Source organism: Ochotona curzoniae, unplaced genomic scaffold, assembly GCF_017591425.1.
Source record: "Ochotona curzoniae isolate NIBS_2020 unplaced genomic scaffold, NIBS_Ocur_1.0 contig_2692, whole genome shotgun sequence".
NCBI lineage: Eukaryota > Metazoa > Chordata > Mammalia > Lagomorpha > Ochotonidae > Ochotona > Ochotona curzoniae.
In genome coordinates, this window is record NW_024465556.1 from 17,360,734 (window position 1) to 17,380,291 (window position 19,558).

Genomic DNA, 19,558 nt, shown 5'->3' on the forward strand with positions numbered 1-19,558 from the left:
GGATCTTTGTGAAAACTACCCCAAAAATTGTCACTGATTTCCAAACCCTAAAGAGCAAACTGGATTATTTGTTTCATTAGTAAAAACCAAAGTGTGTTTTCCTACTCTCACACACCACGAGATTTCCCACCTAACAAGAATTCTGATACCAGATTTTCTCCAGCAAACTCACCGTGGGTATACTGTGGTTCAGTTCTACAAATCAAGGTTCCCATCACCGCCCCCTCCCACCCACCCATCCACCTTGGCTTCAGTTAGTTTGGTAAGACAGTTCGCAGCACCTTTTCTTTACCAGTTTATCATAAAGGATATTACAGAGGGTACAGAGGAAGAGATGCACACAGGAGGTGGGAGGGAAAGGAGTGTGAAGTGTCTGTGCCCACACGGGCACAGCACCCGCCAGGCAGCCCACACTGTGGTTGGCTATGTGGAAGCTTTCAGAACCCATTCCTTTTGGATTTTTAACACAGATATGATGGGTTATATCATTGCCCAATGGTGATGTCCTAACCCTTTAGTCCTCTTCTCTTTCTAGAGAAGTGAAATGGGGCCAAAATTTGTAAACTTTTAATAGCATAGTTGGTTCCCCTGGCAGTCAGCCCCTATCCTAAGACTGTTCAGCACCCAGCCACCTGTCATCTTATTACCATATAGAAGACTATTTTGGAAGTTCCAAGAGCTTTGGGAACAATGTGCCGAAAACCAGAGCAGAGACCAAATATGTATGTATTATTATATCACAGTGTATATTATGACATAATGTTTATATTTTCCACACAAACATAATTAATAAATATGCAAAAATGTATGGGTAAATAACCCTAGTCTGTGGTAACTGCACAGTTTGTACTTTCTCTTTGAATAGAATTTGTAAGAAAAACCCATGTGCAATTGGCATATACATTTTAAACTGTCTAATTAAAGACTATTAGAAGCTGTACAAATTTAAATTGAGTACTTTGATCACTTCTGATCTATCTATACTCCATGAAACCACCATCCCAGTCTGCTTAGTAACCATATCCATCACCCCCCAAAAATTCATGCCCTTTGTAACCCCTCCCTTCTGCCCTTCCCCAGCCCCTTATTCCCAAGTGATCATTACACTGAGTGAAGGAGGCCTGACAAGAAGAGTGGTCTGTCTCCTTGTCACCACAGGGCAGTTTGCCTTTCATAGGATGCAGTGGTCTGATATGTCATCTTTTGGACTCACTCCTTTCACTCAAGCATAGTGAGTTTATGCTTCTTTGTGTATTGATAATTTACTCCCTTTTTTGAGAACTAAATTTCATTACAGCAGAATTTATTTATCCATTTGTTTGTGGATGGACATCGGCTTTAGGCTATTACATGTAAAGTGCTTTGAGTATTAATGGATAAAAATTTGGAGCACATGTTTCTTTTTCTCTCAGGTAAAATGCTAGTCTCTATTTGGTTAGATGTATATAAAACTGATTTATAAGCTTGTCTATGCTACTCAACAAATTATCACAAACTTAGTGGCTTCAAATAAGCTAGATTTATTATCTCTCACATGTGTGAGTCAGATGTCCAAGAACAACTTAGCTAGTTTTTCTGCTTTCGGTGCTTTGGATTTTTTTTTAACAAAGCCGTGTGATGAAGGTGTTAGCTAAGGCTGGGTTCTTATACTGAAGCCCAGTGAACTAGCAAGACAGAAGCTTATCTATCATGATGTGATCAGAGAGATGGTATCCCACCACCTTTTCCATTATCTACTGGTCTGCAGCAAGTTCCAAGACCTGCCCACTCTCTAAGGGTAGAAGATTACAGCAAGATGTGAATTAGACTGGGGTTGGCCATAGCCCACATTTTGCCCCTTTTCTCACATGCAAATACATGTATGTCCCTCACAAGGCTTTCTAAGAGTCCAAGCCCACTAGAGGATCAGCTCAGAAGTCCACAGTTTTATCATCTACAATTGGTCCTGGAGTGGATGATGCTCCTGGAAATGACCAATTCAGTATGGTGTCTGAATTGAAACCCTACCTCTGTATACTTAATGAAACTAAAGAGAAGTTGCCTGACCCTAACACACCCAACATCCAGACGTGGGACAGCAAAGGATAGATTGTAAACACTGCAGGTCAAGGAGGAGGACCCATGGCACCTGTGAAGTCCAGCTGAGTCAATAGTGGGAGTTCCCTAACTAAATTCCAAGGCCTGGGAATCATCCTAAGCTGCTCTCTGCTCCATCGATACATGGTTGCAGCTAGGTAACTTGATCACACTGCTTCTTTGCAGTGGCATCCTGGGCCAACAGCTCTTTCACTTGGTCATCATGTTGCCCCTAGGTCCAAGCTGGTTGTGTTTCTGTTGAAATAACTTTCTCAGGAAGCTTGTGTTTTCCCATGGGTATCAGTGAGGTTCACATGCATTTTTACCAGCCACACTCATCCCTTCTCTACTGAGCAATTTGGCAAAGGGGACAATGGGACAGTCCTCCTCACCTTCTTACTGATTCTGTGTTCTCGTTAACATGGTCCACGAGCTGCACCCTTAATGATTTGAAAGAACCCTTGGTCTGAGTGAATACTTAGCCTTTTAATTACTCTGACATACTAGTAAGAGATTGTGTAGTCACATTCTATTGCTTTATATTACTCCATATAATATTAGCATCTTTTGCCCTTTAAAGGAACATAATTTTCAAAGTCATCAACCCCTAGTGTCTTTTCATCAGCCCTCCTCTTAATATATCTTTCTCATCATGCATATTGTTATAAGCACCACGAAAGAAAAGGATCAGGTCTCAAATTCCACATGTTGAAAGAGGATTCCTGGTACCAACACAATAACTCAACTGGCTAATCCTCCACCTTCAAGTGCCAGCATCCCATATGTGTGTTAGTTCCTATCCTGGCTGCTGCACTTCCCATCCAGCTCCCTGCTTGTGGCCTAGGAAAGCAGCAGAGGCTGGCTCAAGTCCTCGGGACCCTGACACCACGTGCGACACTCAGAAGAAGCTCCTGACTCCTGTCTTCGGATCAACTCAGTTCTGGCCATTGGCAGCCATTGGGGAGTGAGCCAGCAGTTGGAAGATCTCCCTCTCTGTCTTTTTCTCTCTGAATCTGCCTTTCCAATGAAAATAAATTAATTAAAAAAAAAAAAGAAGACCACCCCTTACATCATTTCACTAAGCTTTCTGCCATCAAAAACAAGCACCTTCCTTCCTGTAGTCTCCAGTAACATATTTCCCCCTTCCTTCTGAGCCTTCTCCTGCAGCATCCTCCACAGCCAGATTTTTGCTCTCACTTTGTCTTCTGTATGTCTCAAAAATTCTTCTACCTTTTACCAAACAAACAATTCAAATAATTAACAGTTAATTTACAACAGCAACAAGAATAAAATATGTAAAATAATTTTAATTATGAAAGTGCAACATGGTATTCTGAAAACAATAAAACAGAAAGAAACTAGACAAGACCTAAAGAAATGCAGAGACAGCCTGCATTCAAGGATTAAGTGACTTAGTATTGTTAGGATGGCGGTAGTCTCAGGTTCAGTGTGATACAACTGCCTTTATTACAGATTTCAACAGTTAATCCAACAATTCATATGGAAATGAAAGGACCCAGAAAAAGCAAAATAAAATTGAAAAAAGACAAACTTAGAGGGCTTCATACTTCCTAATTGAAAAACTTAACTACAGGGGCCAGCACCGTGGAGTAGTAGGCTGATCCTCTGCCTTCATAACCAACATCCCATATGGGTGTCAGTTTGAGTTCCAGTTGCTCCACTTCCTATCCACCTTTCTGCTGATGACCTGGGAAAGCAACAGAGGATGGCCTAAGTCTCTGGGCCCCTGTACCCACATGGGAGATCCACGAGAAGTTCCTGCTGCAGTTATTTGGGGAGTGAACCAGCTGATGGAAGATATCTCTCCATCTCTGCCTCTCCTTCTGTATTTGTAATTCTGCCTTTCAAAAAAAATGTAAAAACTTACCACAAAGCCACAATAATTAAAAACTGAAATTAACATGAGAACAGACAGTTCAGTGATATTAGAGCAAAAGTACAGAAGTAAATTCATATATCTGTAACCAAGTGATTTTCAACAAAGGTACAAAGATCCATTCTATGAGGAAAGAAATTACTGCAACTAATGGTGCTAGAACAACTAGATGTCCTCTTGGGAATGAATGAAGTTAGATTCTGACCTCATACCATCTACAAAAATCAACTCAAGGTGCAGTTTTTTTTTTTTTAAGGGAAAATAAGCAAGTATTGGTGAAAATGTGGAGAAATTAGGACCCTCAGGTTTTGCTGCTGGGAATGTAAGATGATGCAGCTGTTGAGAAAAGTTTGGCAACTTCTCAGAATGTCAACACAAAATTACTGTATGACACAGAATGTTCTACTTATGGGTATGTAACCAAAAGACAGGATAAAAGATATTCACCAACAAAATTGTATACAAATATTCATAGCAGCAGTATTTATAGTAGCTGAAAAGTACAACAACCTGTAGGTCTGCCGACTGACAAATGGATCAAGTTTAGTATATTCATGTTACAGACTCTTCCCCGATATTGATATGTTGAAGCCATATCTCCTGAGGCAACCATATTTGGAGACGGGGCCTTCAGGAGGCTATTACAGTGAGATCATGAGACAGGTGTCCTGTGCCAGTGAGGCTGCTGTCCTAAGAAGTCACCAGAGATCTCCCTTTGCCCTCTCACAGCTTGGGCGCGGAGAGGTGAGCACACAGGAAGAGACCTCACCAGGAACCAACCCTGACTTCCAGAACAACTCCAGATGGTGAGAAAGATCCATGTCCGCTGTGTCAGCCACTGAGTCTGTGGCATTTTGGTATGGAAGCTCCAGCAAACTGATATCCCATAAATCAGATATGACTCACCACATAATGGAGTCCGTGTTCAACATTCATCTGTTACTGCATGCATTCAACTTGGAAATGCTGCATTAAATGTAAGAAGCCAGACACAAGAGGCCACATATGGTTTGATTTCATTCATGTGGAATGTTCAGGGTAGGAAGAGACAGAAAGGAGTAGAGTGGCTATCAGGGGATTGAGGAAGTGGGGAACCTGGAGACAGTCTTTCCTTTTGGATAAAATTTTTTTTTAAATTACACGATGTTGATGATCACCAAACATTGTGATTATACTACAGAGCATGAAAATGTACATTATTTTAAAATGGAAAATTCTGTTACTAAATCATTCATTTAAAAAAGTTAATTTTTCAGTCTGAAGAATGTACTTTAACATTCCTTGTTTATGTTTCTGCTGGTTTTGTAGACATGAACATTCCTTTGTTTTGCTGTCGTTTACTGTAAGATAAATTCTGTATTGATGATTTATCTCCTAGTAATCCTCACTGTCTGCATGGGATCCTGGCACGTACAAGACACGGACTTTAGCCACTAAGTTACTGCAAAGGGCCCTTATCTGGGGTTTTGAGCAATATTTATCAGTATTTACTTGTCTATTTTTTAAAAAAAGTTGAAAACTAGAGAGAGAGAGAAAAAAAAAATTTCCATTGCCTGCTTTACTCACCAAAGGCCTGCAAGAGGCACGCGGATAAGGGATGCAAGCTCAGTGTGGTATCCGAAGCTCAGCGTGCAGCACTACAGTGCCTGTCACCTGAGCAATTTCTAAATTGCATCATCTATCTGAGAGGCAGGTACAGAGAGCTTCCATCTGCTGCCTCATTGCCCAGATTCCCACAAGAAGCGAGAACTTCTGCGTATCCCTCATGGGTGGCAGGGCCCTTGGACCAACAACAGGGATGCTGAATTCAAAGTGAAGCAGCCAGGACACAAACCAGCACCCATATGGGTTGCTGGCATCACAGGTGCCAGTTTTACCTACTATGCCATAACGGCCAGCCCTGACAGCTTGTCAGTTTTTTTTTTTTAGGTTTATCAACTACAACCCAAAAATGTATAAGACTTGATGAATAAAATCACTGGTTTATCTGCATAATAATTTACAATCATTTTATTTCAACTTTTAATCAAGATACCTTTAAATCTAAATTATAGGGGTTAGCATCATGACATAGTAGACTAAGATTCCACATATGACACTGGCATTCAGTATGGGCACCTGTTCATGTGCCAGCTGCTACACTTCCAATGCAGCTCCCTGCTTATGACCTGGAAAAGCAGCAGAGGATGGCCCAAAGCCTTGGGACCTGCACCCATGTGGGAGACCCAGAAGAAGTTCCTAGCACCTGGCTTCAGATCAGCTCAGCTCTAGCCATTGCAGCTATTTTGGGAGTCAACCAGCAAATGCAAGACCTCACTCTGTTTCTTCTCTCTGTACCTCCACCTTTCAAATAAAAATGAATCTTAAAGCCTTCTTTTTTTAAAAAAAAAATTATTTTTATTGCAAGGGTATTTATAGAGAGGAGAGACAGAAAGGAAGATCTTCCATCTGTTGATACATTCTGGCTGTTGAAGCCACTTGGGGATTGAACCAGTGTGTGAAAGATCTTTTTTCTGTTTCTCTCCTCCTGTCTGTAAACCTACCTTTCCATGATATGAACTGTTAACCTGCTGCCATGGTATGAACTGGCATCCATATGAGATCCTGGTGCATGCAAGGTAGACTTTAGCCACTAGCTATTATGCCAGGTCCTATTTTTACTTTTTAAAAAATTTATTTTCACCAGTAGTTTATTCCCTAAGTGGCCATAATGGCTGGAGCTGAACCGATCCAAGCCAGGAGCTTCTTCCTAGTCTCCCACATGCATGCAGGGTCCCACGGCTTTGGCCCATCCTCCGCCATCTTCCCAGGCCACAAGTAAGACGGTTCACTCCCAAACTGGCTGCCACAGCCAGAGCTGAGGCGATCCAGCCAGGAGCTTCTTCCAGGTCTTTCATGTGGGTGCAGGGACCCAAGACTTTGGGCCGTCCTCTACTGCTCTCCTAGGCCACAGGCAGGGAGCTGGAAGGGAAATGGAACAGCCAGGACACAAACTGGTGCCCATATTTGATTGCAAGTGTGCATGGCAAGGACTTTAACCACTAGGCTACAGTGCCAGGCCCCTGCATATTTATTTTTACGTTTTTGCTTATTTGCATTTTCATCTGCTTCTTTTTACATTCTGCACTTAATATGAGTTTCTAAAGTGTTTAGTGGTCTGTTTCTGTTCTTTAAAGATGCATTATACTATTTTTAATAGTGACTTCTAATTGTGTAATTTTCACTTGTGAGAATTGAGGTCTGGGATTAATCTGAAGATTCACTTGGAACTACACTGTCCACCAGAGCTGCCCCTAATGTGACTATTTCATTATCATATGAACCTTAAATTTCACTTCCTGAATCATGCTAGCTACAATTTAAGTGCTCCACAGCTCCCTGTGTTGTGTGGCTACCCTACTGTGTAGTACAAATATAAGATATTTCCATCAACTTCCACAGTCCTCTTCTCCGCTTTACTTTAGAGATCTTTGGTTTTTCTTCTGTCAGGTACCAGGAAAACCAACCTGGGAAAACCACTGTAACTCAGCGCTTGGTGGTGGCATGGAATTGGGTTGCAAAAGATGAGGGAAGCTAGGAGATTATGAATTTGCCTTTTTGCATAGTATTGTGTGCGGATCATCCATGGATGATGGCCTCTGTTCCTTTGCTCAGATGATGACAGTAATGTTGCAGTCACCAGACTGGACTCTGACAGTCCCTGTATGCTGAGTCAGCTGCAGCCTTTGGTGTTACCTCGCATGCCACAGTGTAAGAGGCAGTCCGTCACTTCCAATGCGGTAAGCCCCACAGGGGGACACAGCCAGGACCCTGCCAGAGGATATGTGTTCAGAAGTATCCACCTTCATTTTATTCCTGATGGCTCAGTGCTTTTTGGCATAATCCAGTGGCTCTTTGCAGTTATAAACTCAGCGAGCTGGTGTTGAAAATTCCCAGTGCTATTACAGCAGCCTTTTTTCAGTCTAGAATAGTACTGTGCTCTGCCCAGGTCTGCGGTGGGAAGGCATGAAAGCTCTCTTTAGGATGATTGAGACTAATTTCATATTCTTTGTGGCTTTGATCTTTTTAAGATTCATTTATTTTTATTTGTAAAGCAGATTTACCAAGAAAATGAAAGATAAAAAAAGGAGGTTTTCTACCCACTGGCTCACTCCCTAAGTGGCCTCAGCAGCCATAGCTGAGCTGATCCACAGTCAGGAGCAAGGAGCCTCTTCTGGGTCTCCCACATGGGTGCAGGGTGCAAAGCTTTGAGCCATCCTTCATTGCTTTCTCTGGCCAAAAGGGAACTGGATTGGAAATGGAGCAGCTGGGACATGAACTGGTGCCCATATGGTTTGCTGGCGCCACAGGGTGGAGGATTAGCCTGCTAAGCCAAGGTGCCAGCCCCTTTGAGCTCCTTTTTTACTGCACCCCTTCCTTTTTTTTTTTAATTAAAGATGATTTTTATTGGAAGGCCAGATTTACAAAGAGAGAGACAGAAATATCTTCTGCCTGCTGGTTTATCCCCCAAGTGGCAACAACAGCTGGAGCTGAGCTGATCTGGAGCCAGCAGCCTCTTCCTGGTCTGCCAAGTAGAAAAGGGTCCCAAGGCTTCGGGCTGTCATCTGCTGCTTTCCCAGGCCACGAGCAGGGGGCTGGATGGGAAGTGGCATAGCAGGACACAAACCAACGCCCATATGAGATCCTGGTGTTTGCAAGGCAAGGATTTAGCCACTAGGTTGTCGCACCAGGCCCAACACTCTCCCTTTTTTTCTTTCAATTTAGCCTACCCTATTTTTGAACATTATCTTTATTTAATTTTAATTTATTTGACAGGGAGAGCTCCTATATGGCTCATTCCCCAAATGATTCCCTAAATGTTTCCAAAAGCTGGGGCTGGCCTAGTCCAAAGCTGGGAGCTGTGAACTCATCCAGGTCTTCAGTATGGATGGCAGGACCCCAACCACCTGGAAGGGAAGTGGGCATTTTAACTACAATTTTTTGTTTTAAGATTTATTTATTTAAAAAGGAGAGTTTGGGGCCCGGTGCAGTGGTCTAGTGGCTAAAATCCTCGCCTTTCACACATCAGTATCCCATATGGGTACCTGTTCAAATTTTGGCGGCCCTGCTTCCTATCCAGCTCCCTGCTTGTGGCCTGGGAAAGCAGTTGAGGTTTTCTGTCTGGTGACCATATGGGATCCTGACACGTGCAAAGTGAAGATTTTAACTACTACGCTATCGTGCCAGGCCCTGATTTATTTTATTTTTATTGCAAAGTCAGATATACAGAGAAGAGGCAAGACAGAAAGGATGATCTTCCATCTGATTCATTCCCCAAGTGACCGCAACATCTGGTGCTGAGCCGATCTGAAGTGGGAGCCAGGAACTTCTTCCAGGTCTCCCACACAGGTGCAGGGTCCCAAGGCTTTGGGCCGTCCTCGACTGCTTCCCCAGGCCACAGGCAGGGAGCTGGATGGGAAGTGGGGCTGCCGGGATTAGAACCGGCACTCATATGGGATCTTGGGTCATTCAAAGCAAGGACTTTAGCTGCTAGGCCACCACACCAGGCCCTTAAAGGTTTTCAAGGCTGACAATTCATTGCATCCCAGTATGAACCACTAAACTAATGTTCCTTTAGTGGTGATCAAGTGTTTTGCATGTTGACCTGATCTGGCTAAACCCTGGATGGTTAGAAAGTCCAAATGACCAAAGGAAGAATGGTTAAAACAAATGTTCTTGAAAGAAGGAAAATAAACTCATTCTGTGGCAGAGGATGGGATAGCCAGAAAGGGCCGCTGCACTGATGACCTGAGAAACAAGCAGACAGGGCTCCAGTGCAGCCGTGCCAGTTCAGTAAGATGGAATCCTACCAGCATTAGAACAGATAAGGTTAACTCTGGACGTACAGTCTGCTCCAGGGATGGGAAAGGACTGGTTTGTGCAGAGCCCAGGACTGAGTGCTGGTGAAAGCATTAGAATTCACCTTCACTTTTCTATTATTTTTCATTTGAAGATTTTTTTCTTCTATAATGCAGATAATGCTAAGCTTCCCCCAGCCTTAAGAGCGTGGCTGCTCACTGCCTTCATCTAAGTTAGTCAGGCTTTCCTTACCTGCTCTTGTTTAGAAATGGAAAAGGCCTCAGTCATTTTGACAGGAACTCAAGAGTCCCAGCTAGGGGCTGAAATGTTACAAAATGCACAAGGGAAAATGTATGTTTTTTCATTGGAAATACTAACTTTGGGCAAAGATGGGAGGCCTACTAGGTATCTTCACCAACTGCTAACAAGCAAAATCTTGTTTTGACCTGCAGACGAGTCTCTGTCAAGCAAGTAGTTATCAGCCAAACGTGAATGGGCTCTTAGTTCACGGGATGCCTCTACAGCCAAGAAATCTATCCCTAATGGACAAGCTCCTGTAAGAAGTACATCTTCATCCACTATAGAATTTGAATAGATCCCTGAGAATTAAAGGGAAAACAAAGTCAGTTAGCATACATGCACTATCTGCTAAGTTAATGTTGGGGTCAGACAGGAAGGGTTTGAATGGCTTGAGGGTTGCACATGACTCTATTCCATCATTAGTACATCACCACGTGTCTGCCTACTCTCCTGGTGATTAACAGCTGAGGTGATCCTCGGTGGGGCTGTTACACACAAAGGCCTTTAGAGATCTTTCGCATTGGCCTTTTAGCATATCGTCCCATTTCTTGATGTATCTATGTGGCAGGAGGAAACTGCCCGATTTCCTATACGTTCAATTCTGAAATTTGAAAGATGAATTTCAGAGTCTTAGAACAAACAGTGGAGCTGGAGTGGCTGAAGGTGATGAGACTCTGGGGCAGCAGCTGAAGCATGGAAGAGCTGCTGCGGGCGTCTGCTCAGTGCAGCAAGGAAGGAAGGAAGGCAGGAAACACAATTCCATCCACACAGAGGAATCCAAGTGAATCCCGAGATTTCAAGCTTAAGGGAAGCTTCTCTTTGTAGGAAATGAATTTCTTTCAGGGTGTGTTCAGCTTACAATGGTGTGGGGAGGAAGGGGTGTCATATTGGAAATATGAAAAGAGATCCAATATGGAGACTGATCAAGAGTCACCCGGCTGGAGCATTAGGAATGAGGAGTTCCCAACAAAGAGGGACGGCTCCAGCCTCTGGAATTAAAGCAGGGAGGGCGTGTAAAAACAATTCAGAGACTGATCTGGGAAGCAACACTCAGGGCTTAGCCCTCTTCCTTCATGGCTTTTCTCTCTTCAGTCTTTCAAACACTGTGACAAGTTCCACATGAGGGGACACGCCAGGTGGCTTGGAGACTAAGAAACTTGCTGAAAGCCACAGGGCCAAGTGGCAGAGCTCAGCTGCTTTTTTTTCTCCCCTGTTCATTGTACAAAGATGGACTTTTCATAGCCTTGAAATACCCAAATGTCCTCTCATTTGGTTTACAAAGCAAAAGCACAGAAAACCCCTAAATCTTGGAGGGCAGGATGGTTTAGGCATGGCATTTACCAGAAGGCTTACTGTTCCAGTTGTCCCAGGCAGCACGTGTCGCTAGCCAGCTTCTGTGCCAAGCGTCCAGGAAGCGCCTTAGAGGAAGAACGCTTGGGCATGCCTCTGCTAGTGACTGAACAGGTGGCTGTGATAGCAGCTGAATAATGCCCCAAATTTTCAGTCTAATAAATTGTAAATGAAGTAATGTCCTCTTTTTCTTAATAGTCTCATGTCACATTGTCTCCTGAAAACTAGGTGATTTATTGAAAGGTCTTTATTTTTGTTGTTTTTCTTCTGTTTTTCTCCTGAGTACAGTTTAATGCCTTTTATCCCATGACTCTTGTCTTGCCTTCCTGTACAGTGCAGTGTGATCTTTATTTTCTTGTGGGTTTCTGATTTGGCCCCTAGAGATCTTGATGACAAGCTACTTACGAGGCCCGGGTCCAGTACCATCCTTTCCATCCGAAACTGGCCAAATCGATCCATGGAGCTTAGTACGTCTTATCTGTCCTACACAGTGCAGTCTGCCAGGAGACGTCACCCCCCGCCACGTACCCTTCATCCTATCAGCACAAGCCATTCGTGCGCCGGGACTCCAAAACCTGCGGAGGAAATCTTCAGAGGATCCTGGGTGTAGGTTTCAAAAGCAGAATTTCTGGAATGTGATAAAAACTAAGGAATTTTACAGAGAACTAATTTATTTATTTATATTTGAAAGACAGAGCTCTTCCATCTGGTGGTTCTCCCCTCAAATGTCTGCAACAGCTGAGGCTAGGCCAGTCTGAACTCGGGAGCATCAAACTCAATCCAGGTCTCCCACATGGGTGGCAGTGACCTAACTCCTTGAACCATCACCTGCTGCCTCCCAGGGTACGCATCTGCCGGAAGTTAGATTGGTAGCGGAGTCAGGACTTGACCCCAGGCGCTTAGATCCGGGATGTGGGAATGCAAAGCAGTGTCTTAATTACTGTGCCATACAACCACCTCAGTCACTACACACTCTAATGGCAGATTGCCCAGACCAACAGATTGGTCTGAAACCATTACAGAAATTTTAACTTTAATGTACTACAGATGGATCTTTGCATTGATTTAGCTAAAGATTTCTTAAACAAAATAAAAATTAGCTAAACCACAGTAGGATTTAAAGAAAATAGTATATATGTATTTTACTAAACATTTCCCTTAGAGGAACATACTCACCAAAATGCTTCCTAAAATTCCCCTTCAAGCTTTTCCGTGCCACTAATATCTGTTTATTCTATACTTTATTGACAATGAAAACTTTGTAAGCCTCAGATTAACTGCTTATAAGGGAAAACAACCCATTAGTCCTGTTAGTACTCCTTAGGAGGTAATACTAAAATATTCCCCTTCCTTTTCCACCTTCCTCTCACTACATGATGCATCATTGTGCAAAACAAAAAAATCTAGAAGCCACCTTTAAGTAGAATTCTTTTATTAGTAGTCAGTTCACAAAATACTTTAGGAAAATTGATTTCTAGGATTGAAATCAACGGTGTAGAGATATTGAGGGCACAACTGTATTCTCAAGTCAGTCCCCAAGTTAAGCATGTGTCACTGTGCTTCTTAGTGGTTTCTTTTTTTTATTACTATTATTTATTTAAAATACAAACTGAAAGAGACAGCTCTTCTGTCTACTGGTTCCCTCCCTAAATGGCCAAAATGGCAGGGCTGGTCCAGGCTGAAGCCAGGAGCCCAGAACTCCGCTGCCATCTCCCACACAGGTGGCAGGGGTCCCATCCTCTGCTGCTTCTCCAGGCACATTGGCTGGGAGCTGCATTAGAAGCAGAGCAGCCGGGCCCCCGACTGGGACCCGGATATAGGATGCAGACATTTCAAGCAGTGGCTTAGCCCACTATACAAGTACAGCCAACCCATTATTTTAGTTTTTCAATTTATTAGAATTCATTCCAAAAGATCAACCAAAACAAATGCTCCAAACCACAGAAACCTGTTTTAGTGTACCAGTGTTCTCCATACCTGCTTTACTATGTTAAAGTATGGGCATGGCTACATCCAACCGAAGCCATCAATCCACCCATTTGGGGGATGAGTGGTCTTGATGTGTAATCTCTTATTCTGACAATACTTTGATTGCAAAGTTATACAATAAGCTGCTTTGTTACTTCGGTAACACTGTTATCATTTGGTTTCATTATGATCTTGAATGAGTGTATGTAATCCTGCAGGCTGCTGCTTATCCCACAGGAGACTCAAAGTTTAGGAACTCTGAATGAAAAGGAAAACAAGAAAGTTGGGAACTGCAGAGAATTCCTTCCAATATGGATTTTTTGACATTTTTGTTTGTTTTAGGACTGTTTAAAATTTTGAATTTTATGGTATAATTCCAAAGGGTCTGGGATTCCTCCCCGCCCCAAATTTCTATCCCCCGACTGGTTTTCTTCATATTATTACAATACCATAGTCCTTCATAAGCAGTCATAAGTCCATCAGTGTTATTTAAGTGTGCCCCGACATTGCTGGTACAGACAATGTCAGACAGTCCAGCATCCCATTGTCTAGATATGTCCAACAGTTTCATTCGGAGTCCATCTTTGATTAGGAAGTAGGGATGGGTACTGCACTGTAACTTTGCATCTGAATATGACAGTTTCTATTACGTCATCACTATACATTCCCTTAAATGAGAAACTGCGAAACAAATATGGATTTTTAAATCCATAACTGGCAGACAAACTTAATTCCAGGGAGAACTGTTTTATCATTGCAGTCACATGTGAAAAAAGGGACCAACTTCTAGTCTGGGTCCAGAATAAAACTTTAAATGATATAAAGTATTAAAAATTATTCTCCACAATCAATGAGATCTTTTTTAGAAGCAGCTTAAAGCTTAATGCTCCCTCATGTACCTAGTTTCTAATCCATTTGCTTATTTTATTTCCTGCTCTCACATCTTGGTGTCTGTTCAATGCTGGCGGGATCTGCAGCCCCATGGCAGCCGACTCAGTCTCCTCACCCTCGCCACTGCCCCTCAGTCGAAATAATCTGCTGCCACCTATCGGCACCTCTGAGGTGGAACATCTGAGCCCAGTGGGGTCACAAAGGCCAACGGTAGGTCTCTTCCCCGTGCTTCTCACAAAACTTCCCCGCCAAGGATTCCATAGGATTTGCACACTCATCTTGATGTATAATATATTCAGTTAAAAACTGAATTCTAATTTGTGACACTGGAGGTGGAGTTGGTTGGCTTCTAGTTGATCAGTTTGTAGGGTGGACAGATGTAGAACACATACAGCTCACAACTACAAATAGCTGTAGCTTTTACTTTTCATTTTGTTTGAAAGGCAGATAGAAATATCTTCAGTCTGTTAGTCTACTCCCCAAATTTCCACAACAGCCAGGACTGGACCACAGTCCTGGCCAGAATACAATGTGGGTCTTCCACACGTGTGCAGAGACTAACTCCTTACGGCAGCTCTTGCTGCCTCCTGGGGTGGGCATGACCAAGAAGTTGGAATTAGAAGCAGAGCTAGGATCTGAACCCAGGGACTTGGACGTGAATGAATGCATCCCAAATGCCACCTTGACTACTATCCCAAACACGCGCCACTCAACTGTCCTTTACCTCGTCTCCTCTGCAGAAACCCCTTGGTGATTCAAATCGAGCTCGAAGTGCAGTGGTGGATGAACCCAACCATCAGCAGCCGCAGGAGAGGCTCCTTTTACCTGACTACTTCTCCAGGCCCAACACAACCCAGTCATTTTTGGTACAGTGACATATACTTCCTATATGTGCTTCCCTCCCCCCCAAGATTTATGTGTTTTTACTGGAAAGGCAGATTTTACAGAGAGGAGAAAGATCTTCCGTCCACTGGTTTATTCCCTAAGTGGCCACAATGGCCGAAGCTGAGCCAGTCTGAAGCCAGGAGCCAGAAGCTTCTTCTAGGTCTTCTACATGGGTGCAGGGCCTCAACAACGGGAATTGGATTGGAAGTGGAACAGCTGGAACACAAACTGGCACCCATATGGGATGCCAGCAATTACGTGTGGAGGAGTAGAGAGCTGAGCCAATGTGTCAACCCCTTATGTGTGCTTAAGATTTAATTTATTTCAAAGTCAGAATTAGAGAGATATCTTTCACCCACTGGTTCATTTCCCAAATGACCACAAATTGAGTGGCTTAAAAGAACAGCCATGTATTCTTTCTCAGCTCCAGATGCTACAAAACCAAAAGCCCAGTGCTGGCAGAGCCATGCTCCCCTGCAGGCGGCAGGAACTCTTCCCCAGCAATCCTTGTGTGCCTTGGCTTGCACCCGCCTCACTCCTTAGGCCCCATCTTCACAGTGACCTTCCTCCTTCCGAGTCCACAATTCCCTCTGCTTTGGGAGACAACAGTCACTCCAAGAACTTCACCTGAACTTCACTGTATCTGCTAAAGCTGTATTTCCAAATGTGGACACATTCACAAGTCCCAAGTGGGCACCAACTTTTTGGGGGACTTGAGGGTGGGACCCTATTCAACCCACTATGACACTTCAGAAGACAGTTCACCGAAAACCAAGGCAAAAATGTAATGTGAGCATTTCTGATACTTGAGGTTCAATGTGAACATCAAAGTTTGAGAACCTCTGAAATGCTTTCTCAGAATATGACCAAGGAAAACTGTGAAGCAGTGTTTAATGATATCCTCCTACTATATTTTCTATCAAAACTTAAACTGCCTCAGCACATGAAAGCATTTCTATTTCTCTTTGAGTTTCTAACAACAAAGTTAAAAACTACTTACTCCGGCCATTTCTCTCCTCACCCCATTTGCTCTTGTAAAAAAAAAAAGATAAGCCGAAAGCACCATGTGCCTAGTTCTGAGTCCTGGGCCTGGTGCTGCCTGCCTTGCACCGGCGTTCTCAAGAACCGAGGTCAGCAAACCCCAGGCCATGTGGCCTACTGCCTGCTTTGTGGGTTTATCCGAGTCCCCAGTCATCTGTACAGTGATCCTCAGGCAGCTTTGGCAACACAGTTGCAGAGCAGAACTAGCTGCTCTGACAACCATGTGGCCCACAGTGCCCAAGACACTAACCATGTGGCTCTTGCCAGAAACTGCGCTGGCCGACTCCAGTCTCTATGAGATGTGGACTGTACCCACCAGCACCTTCCTTCTCTCCCCAAATTCCTTAAAATCTCTCAATTCCAGTGCTGGCAGGGAACTGAGAGAGGGTTTAATCCAGGTGCCCTAGTAGGTTGGCATTCACAGTGTGAAAGACTTGTTAGTAGTATAGTCCTATCTTGATCTTTTAAAAGTCCTTGGGGGTAGTTTTGAAATGCTTAAGTTCCATTAAGCTACAAAATAACAGTTACACTGCAGCATGGTGATGCATGAGGCTGAAATGACTGCAACAGATGCAGATACAAACTCCCTTGGATGCTCACTGAACTGTTAAGCTATGTGGACCATTTATAAATGCTAGCATCCTGTTAAAGCATGTGAATCAGTGTTGTTTATAAATTTAATGAATGGCATTATGGCTATTTGGCTCCAGATCTTCCCGGCGTTCAGGACTGTGTACGCAGCCGGCTGTCCCCTCAGGTGTTCCCTTGTAAGCACGCCCAAGTGTGGCTCAGGAGAGACCACATCATGACCAGCGTCTCACCCCTTCTCTTTTAGCCAGACACGCAGTACTGTCGCTCGTTTGCAATTGAGTACCCTCACAGAGCCCGACCTGGCCGGGGATCTGCAGGTGAGGCCACAGTTCTCATGTTATTACTGTAGGGCAATGGGAAGACCCTGCCTTGTCTTATTTTTCCTTCCTCCAGATGTCTTGTTTTCCTAAGTTCTGTTGTTCAGAGGCAAGGTTCCACATTGCTGTTTTCTTCACACGATGTAAAGTAATCCCACTATGTTCATTAAACACTGTCTTCATAACAAAGTGTTCTTTAAAAGCAGAGCATGTAATTATTATTATCATGTAGACAAAATTTCTTCCTACAGACTACAGATATTGGGTCGGTTAACTCATTAAACAGGCCCAAAGTAAGAATTTTGCAAAACATCAGGATGTGAGGAATCTGACTATCCTTGTAACTTTTTTTAAACTCTAAATTATGCTCTACAAACAAACAAAAAAATTATGCTCTGCAGAGTGTCCACAGATACTTCAGTTTACAGAAATGGAATTAAGAACTAATTTTGATGTAAAAAGTTCTGAAAATAACGAGACTCTTTTATTATTTTTTTTTTAAATTTTGACAATCCTTACAAATTTAATTGGGGTAAAAAAGGTTCAAGGCCTAAAGGGGGATATAGAGGAAGAAGCCCCACCCAGTTTCCCACCCACCCTAAGTCCCGGATGTGGGGCATGCTCTGAGATACTCGATCAAGTGGTTCCAATAGTTCACCATTCATGGGTCGCTGCCAGTAACGAGACTCTTTTATAACACACATTTTCCATGAGTTTTAAAAAGATATTTATTTATTTTTATTGGGAAGGCAGATTTAGAGAGAAGGGGAGACAAAGATCTTTCATCCACTGGTTCATTCCCCAAGTGGCCTCAACAGCCAGAGCTGAGCCGATCCTAAGCCAGGAGTCAGGAGCTTCTTCCAGGTCTCCCAAGCGGGTGCAGAGTCCCAAGGCTTTGGGCCATCCTCCACTACTTTCCCAGTCCACAGGCAGGGAGCTGGAAGGGAAGTGGAACAGCCAGGACACAAACTGGTGCCCAGATGGGGATCCTGGTGCATGCATGGCGAGGATTTAGCCACTAGGATGTTGCACTGGACCTTTCATGAATTTTTTGAAAGTTTTTTTGCATTAACAAAGTGATATGAAGAAATGTCAGGATGTTTTAATTCTTCCTATGACATCATCTCACCATTATCAGGTCATTCTCATTCTGTCCTTGGTGAAAATTAGAAGTACGTGGCAGCTGAAGTATTTCCAGTTCATGATGAATACAGTGAAACCTCTCCATCTCCGTGGTCCGGGGCTTTCCCTAGCTCAGGCCAAGCAGCACAAGGGTCACCTTGAATGCTGTCCTCAGTGCTTGTCGAGATGCACAAGCACCCCTGGGCCACTCTGATGGCCAGAGACAATTCTGACACAATGCCCATCAAGTGTGACACTTGGCAAGGCAGTGAGACACACATCTTCAAGGTCTTTTTAAATCTGTGGGCTGATTTGTAGCAAAGTCAGGTTACTGCTTGTATGACTTAAGAATACAGTTTTACAGGATAAAATGTGTAAATATGAGTTTTTATTCTCTTGATATGAACTTTACTACTCAGCCCCTCTCTGTAAATGCAAAGTACAGTGGTAACTGGTACAAGAAAGTCCTGAGAAATGAGTGCTGATGTTCAATAGCAGATCTGCTGACTGTATGATGTCATTTGTGTCTGACAGGGCCTCAGCTGCATGAATCCACAAAATCTCAAAGCAGAGGTGGAGCTGTCCCCAGAACCAGACAGGGACCCTAGGGCCCACGAGAGGAACCACCAGGCCACGGGACAGGACACGCGGAGGGAAGCTTTCGGGAGTCAGTGTTCAGTCACCGAGTGATGCAGAGCTTACAAGATCAACCCCAACAATCAGAAGAGCTATTTTAAAGGACTGAGAAAAATACAAGATTACCTGCCAAAGATTATGTGGGTATTGTTTCTATCTCCAGTTTCTATTTCCTCTTCAGCCTAAGTAAATCCATTCCTCTAGATAATAAAGTTTGTACCCAAAGATGTCATAAGCAATTACCCCTGAATTACGGCTCAGGTTTTGTGTCAAGAATGAGTAAGTTCTACAGGATTCTGAGAGGAGCCCTTCCCCTTCAGCCTGTATTACTTTCTGGAGAGCTGTGTTCTGTCCTCTCATCTTGGAAAGACAATCCTACCACCCACCTAAGCTGGTCTTCAAATAGGTGTCCCCCCCATCAGCAGAGTGCAACGGAAGGGCACGGAGGTGCCCCTGGCAGGCACTGGCGTGAAGCACCTCAGCTAACACCATCTCACAGTGGGTTTTCCCTTCAGACAGCACAGCTCGGCGTCACGAAGGCTGCCTGATGGGCTGATTTTCTTCCTGAAGTACTTTTCTGGCTTCTTTTTCTCCCTGAAGTATCAAACTCGCCTTCAAAGTTTTCCACTGCAGATCTAAGTCAATT

The 19,558-nt window shown here is 43.6% G+C and overlaps 1 protein-coding gene across 4 annotated transcripts in view; it reads left to right on the forward strand.

Annotated features, from left to right (window-relative positions):
• The window catches only part of FAM149B1 (family with sequence similarity 149 member B1), a 36,640-nt gene extending 17,594 nt beyond the window's left edge, over positions 1 to 19,046 (forward strand). For 2 of the 4 annotated variants that reach the window (XM_040975939.1, XM_040975937.1), the window contains 7 exons: positions 7,628 to 7,752; positions 10,264 to 10,367; positions 11,843 to 12,067; positions 14,407 to 14,530; positions 15,061 to 15,186; positions 17,082 to 17,154; positions 18,811 to 19,046. In XM_040975939.1, the coding sequence (XP_040831873.1) occupies positions 7,628 to 7,752; positions 10,264 to 10,367; positions 11,843 to 12,067; positions 14,407 to 14,530; positions 15,061 to 15,186; positions 17,082 to 17,154; positions 18,811 to 18,884 (851 nt within the window). In that variant the 3' untranslated portion in view covers positions 18,885 to 19,046. Of the gene's footprint in view, positions 1 to 121; positions 1,644 to 7,627; positions 7,753 to 10,263; positions 10,368 to 11,842; positions 12,068 to 14,406; positions 14,531 to 15,060; positions 15,187 to 17,081; positions 17,155 to 18,810 lie in introns of those variants that run through there. The other 2 variants (XM_040975938.1, XM_040975940.1) reach the window with 2 other exon arrangements.
• Positions 19,047 to 19,558: the final 512 nt, after the last annotated feature.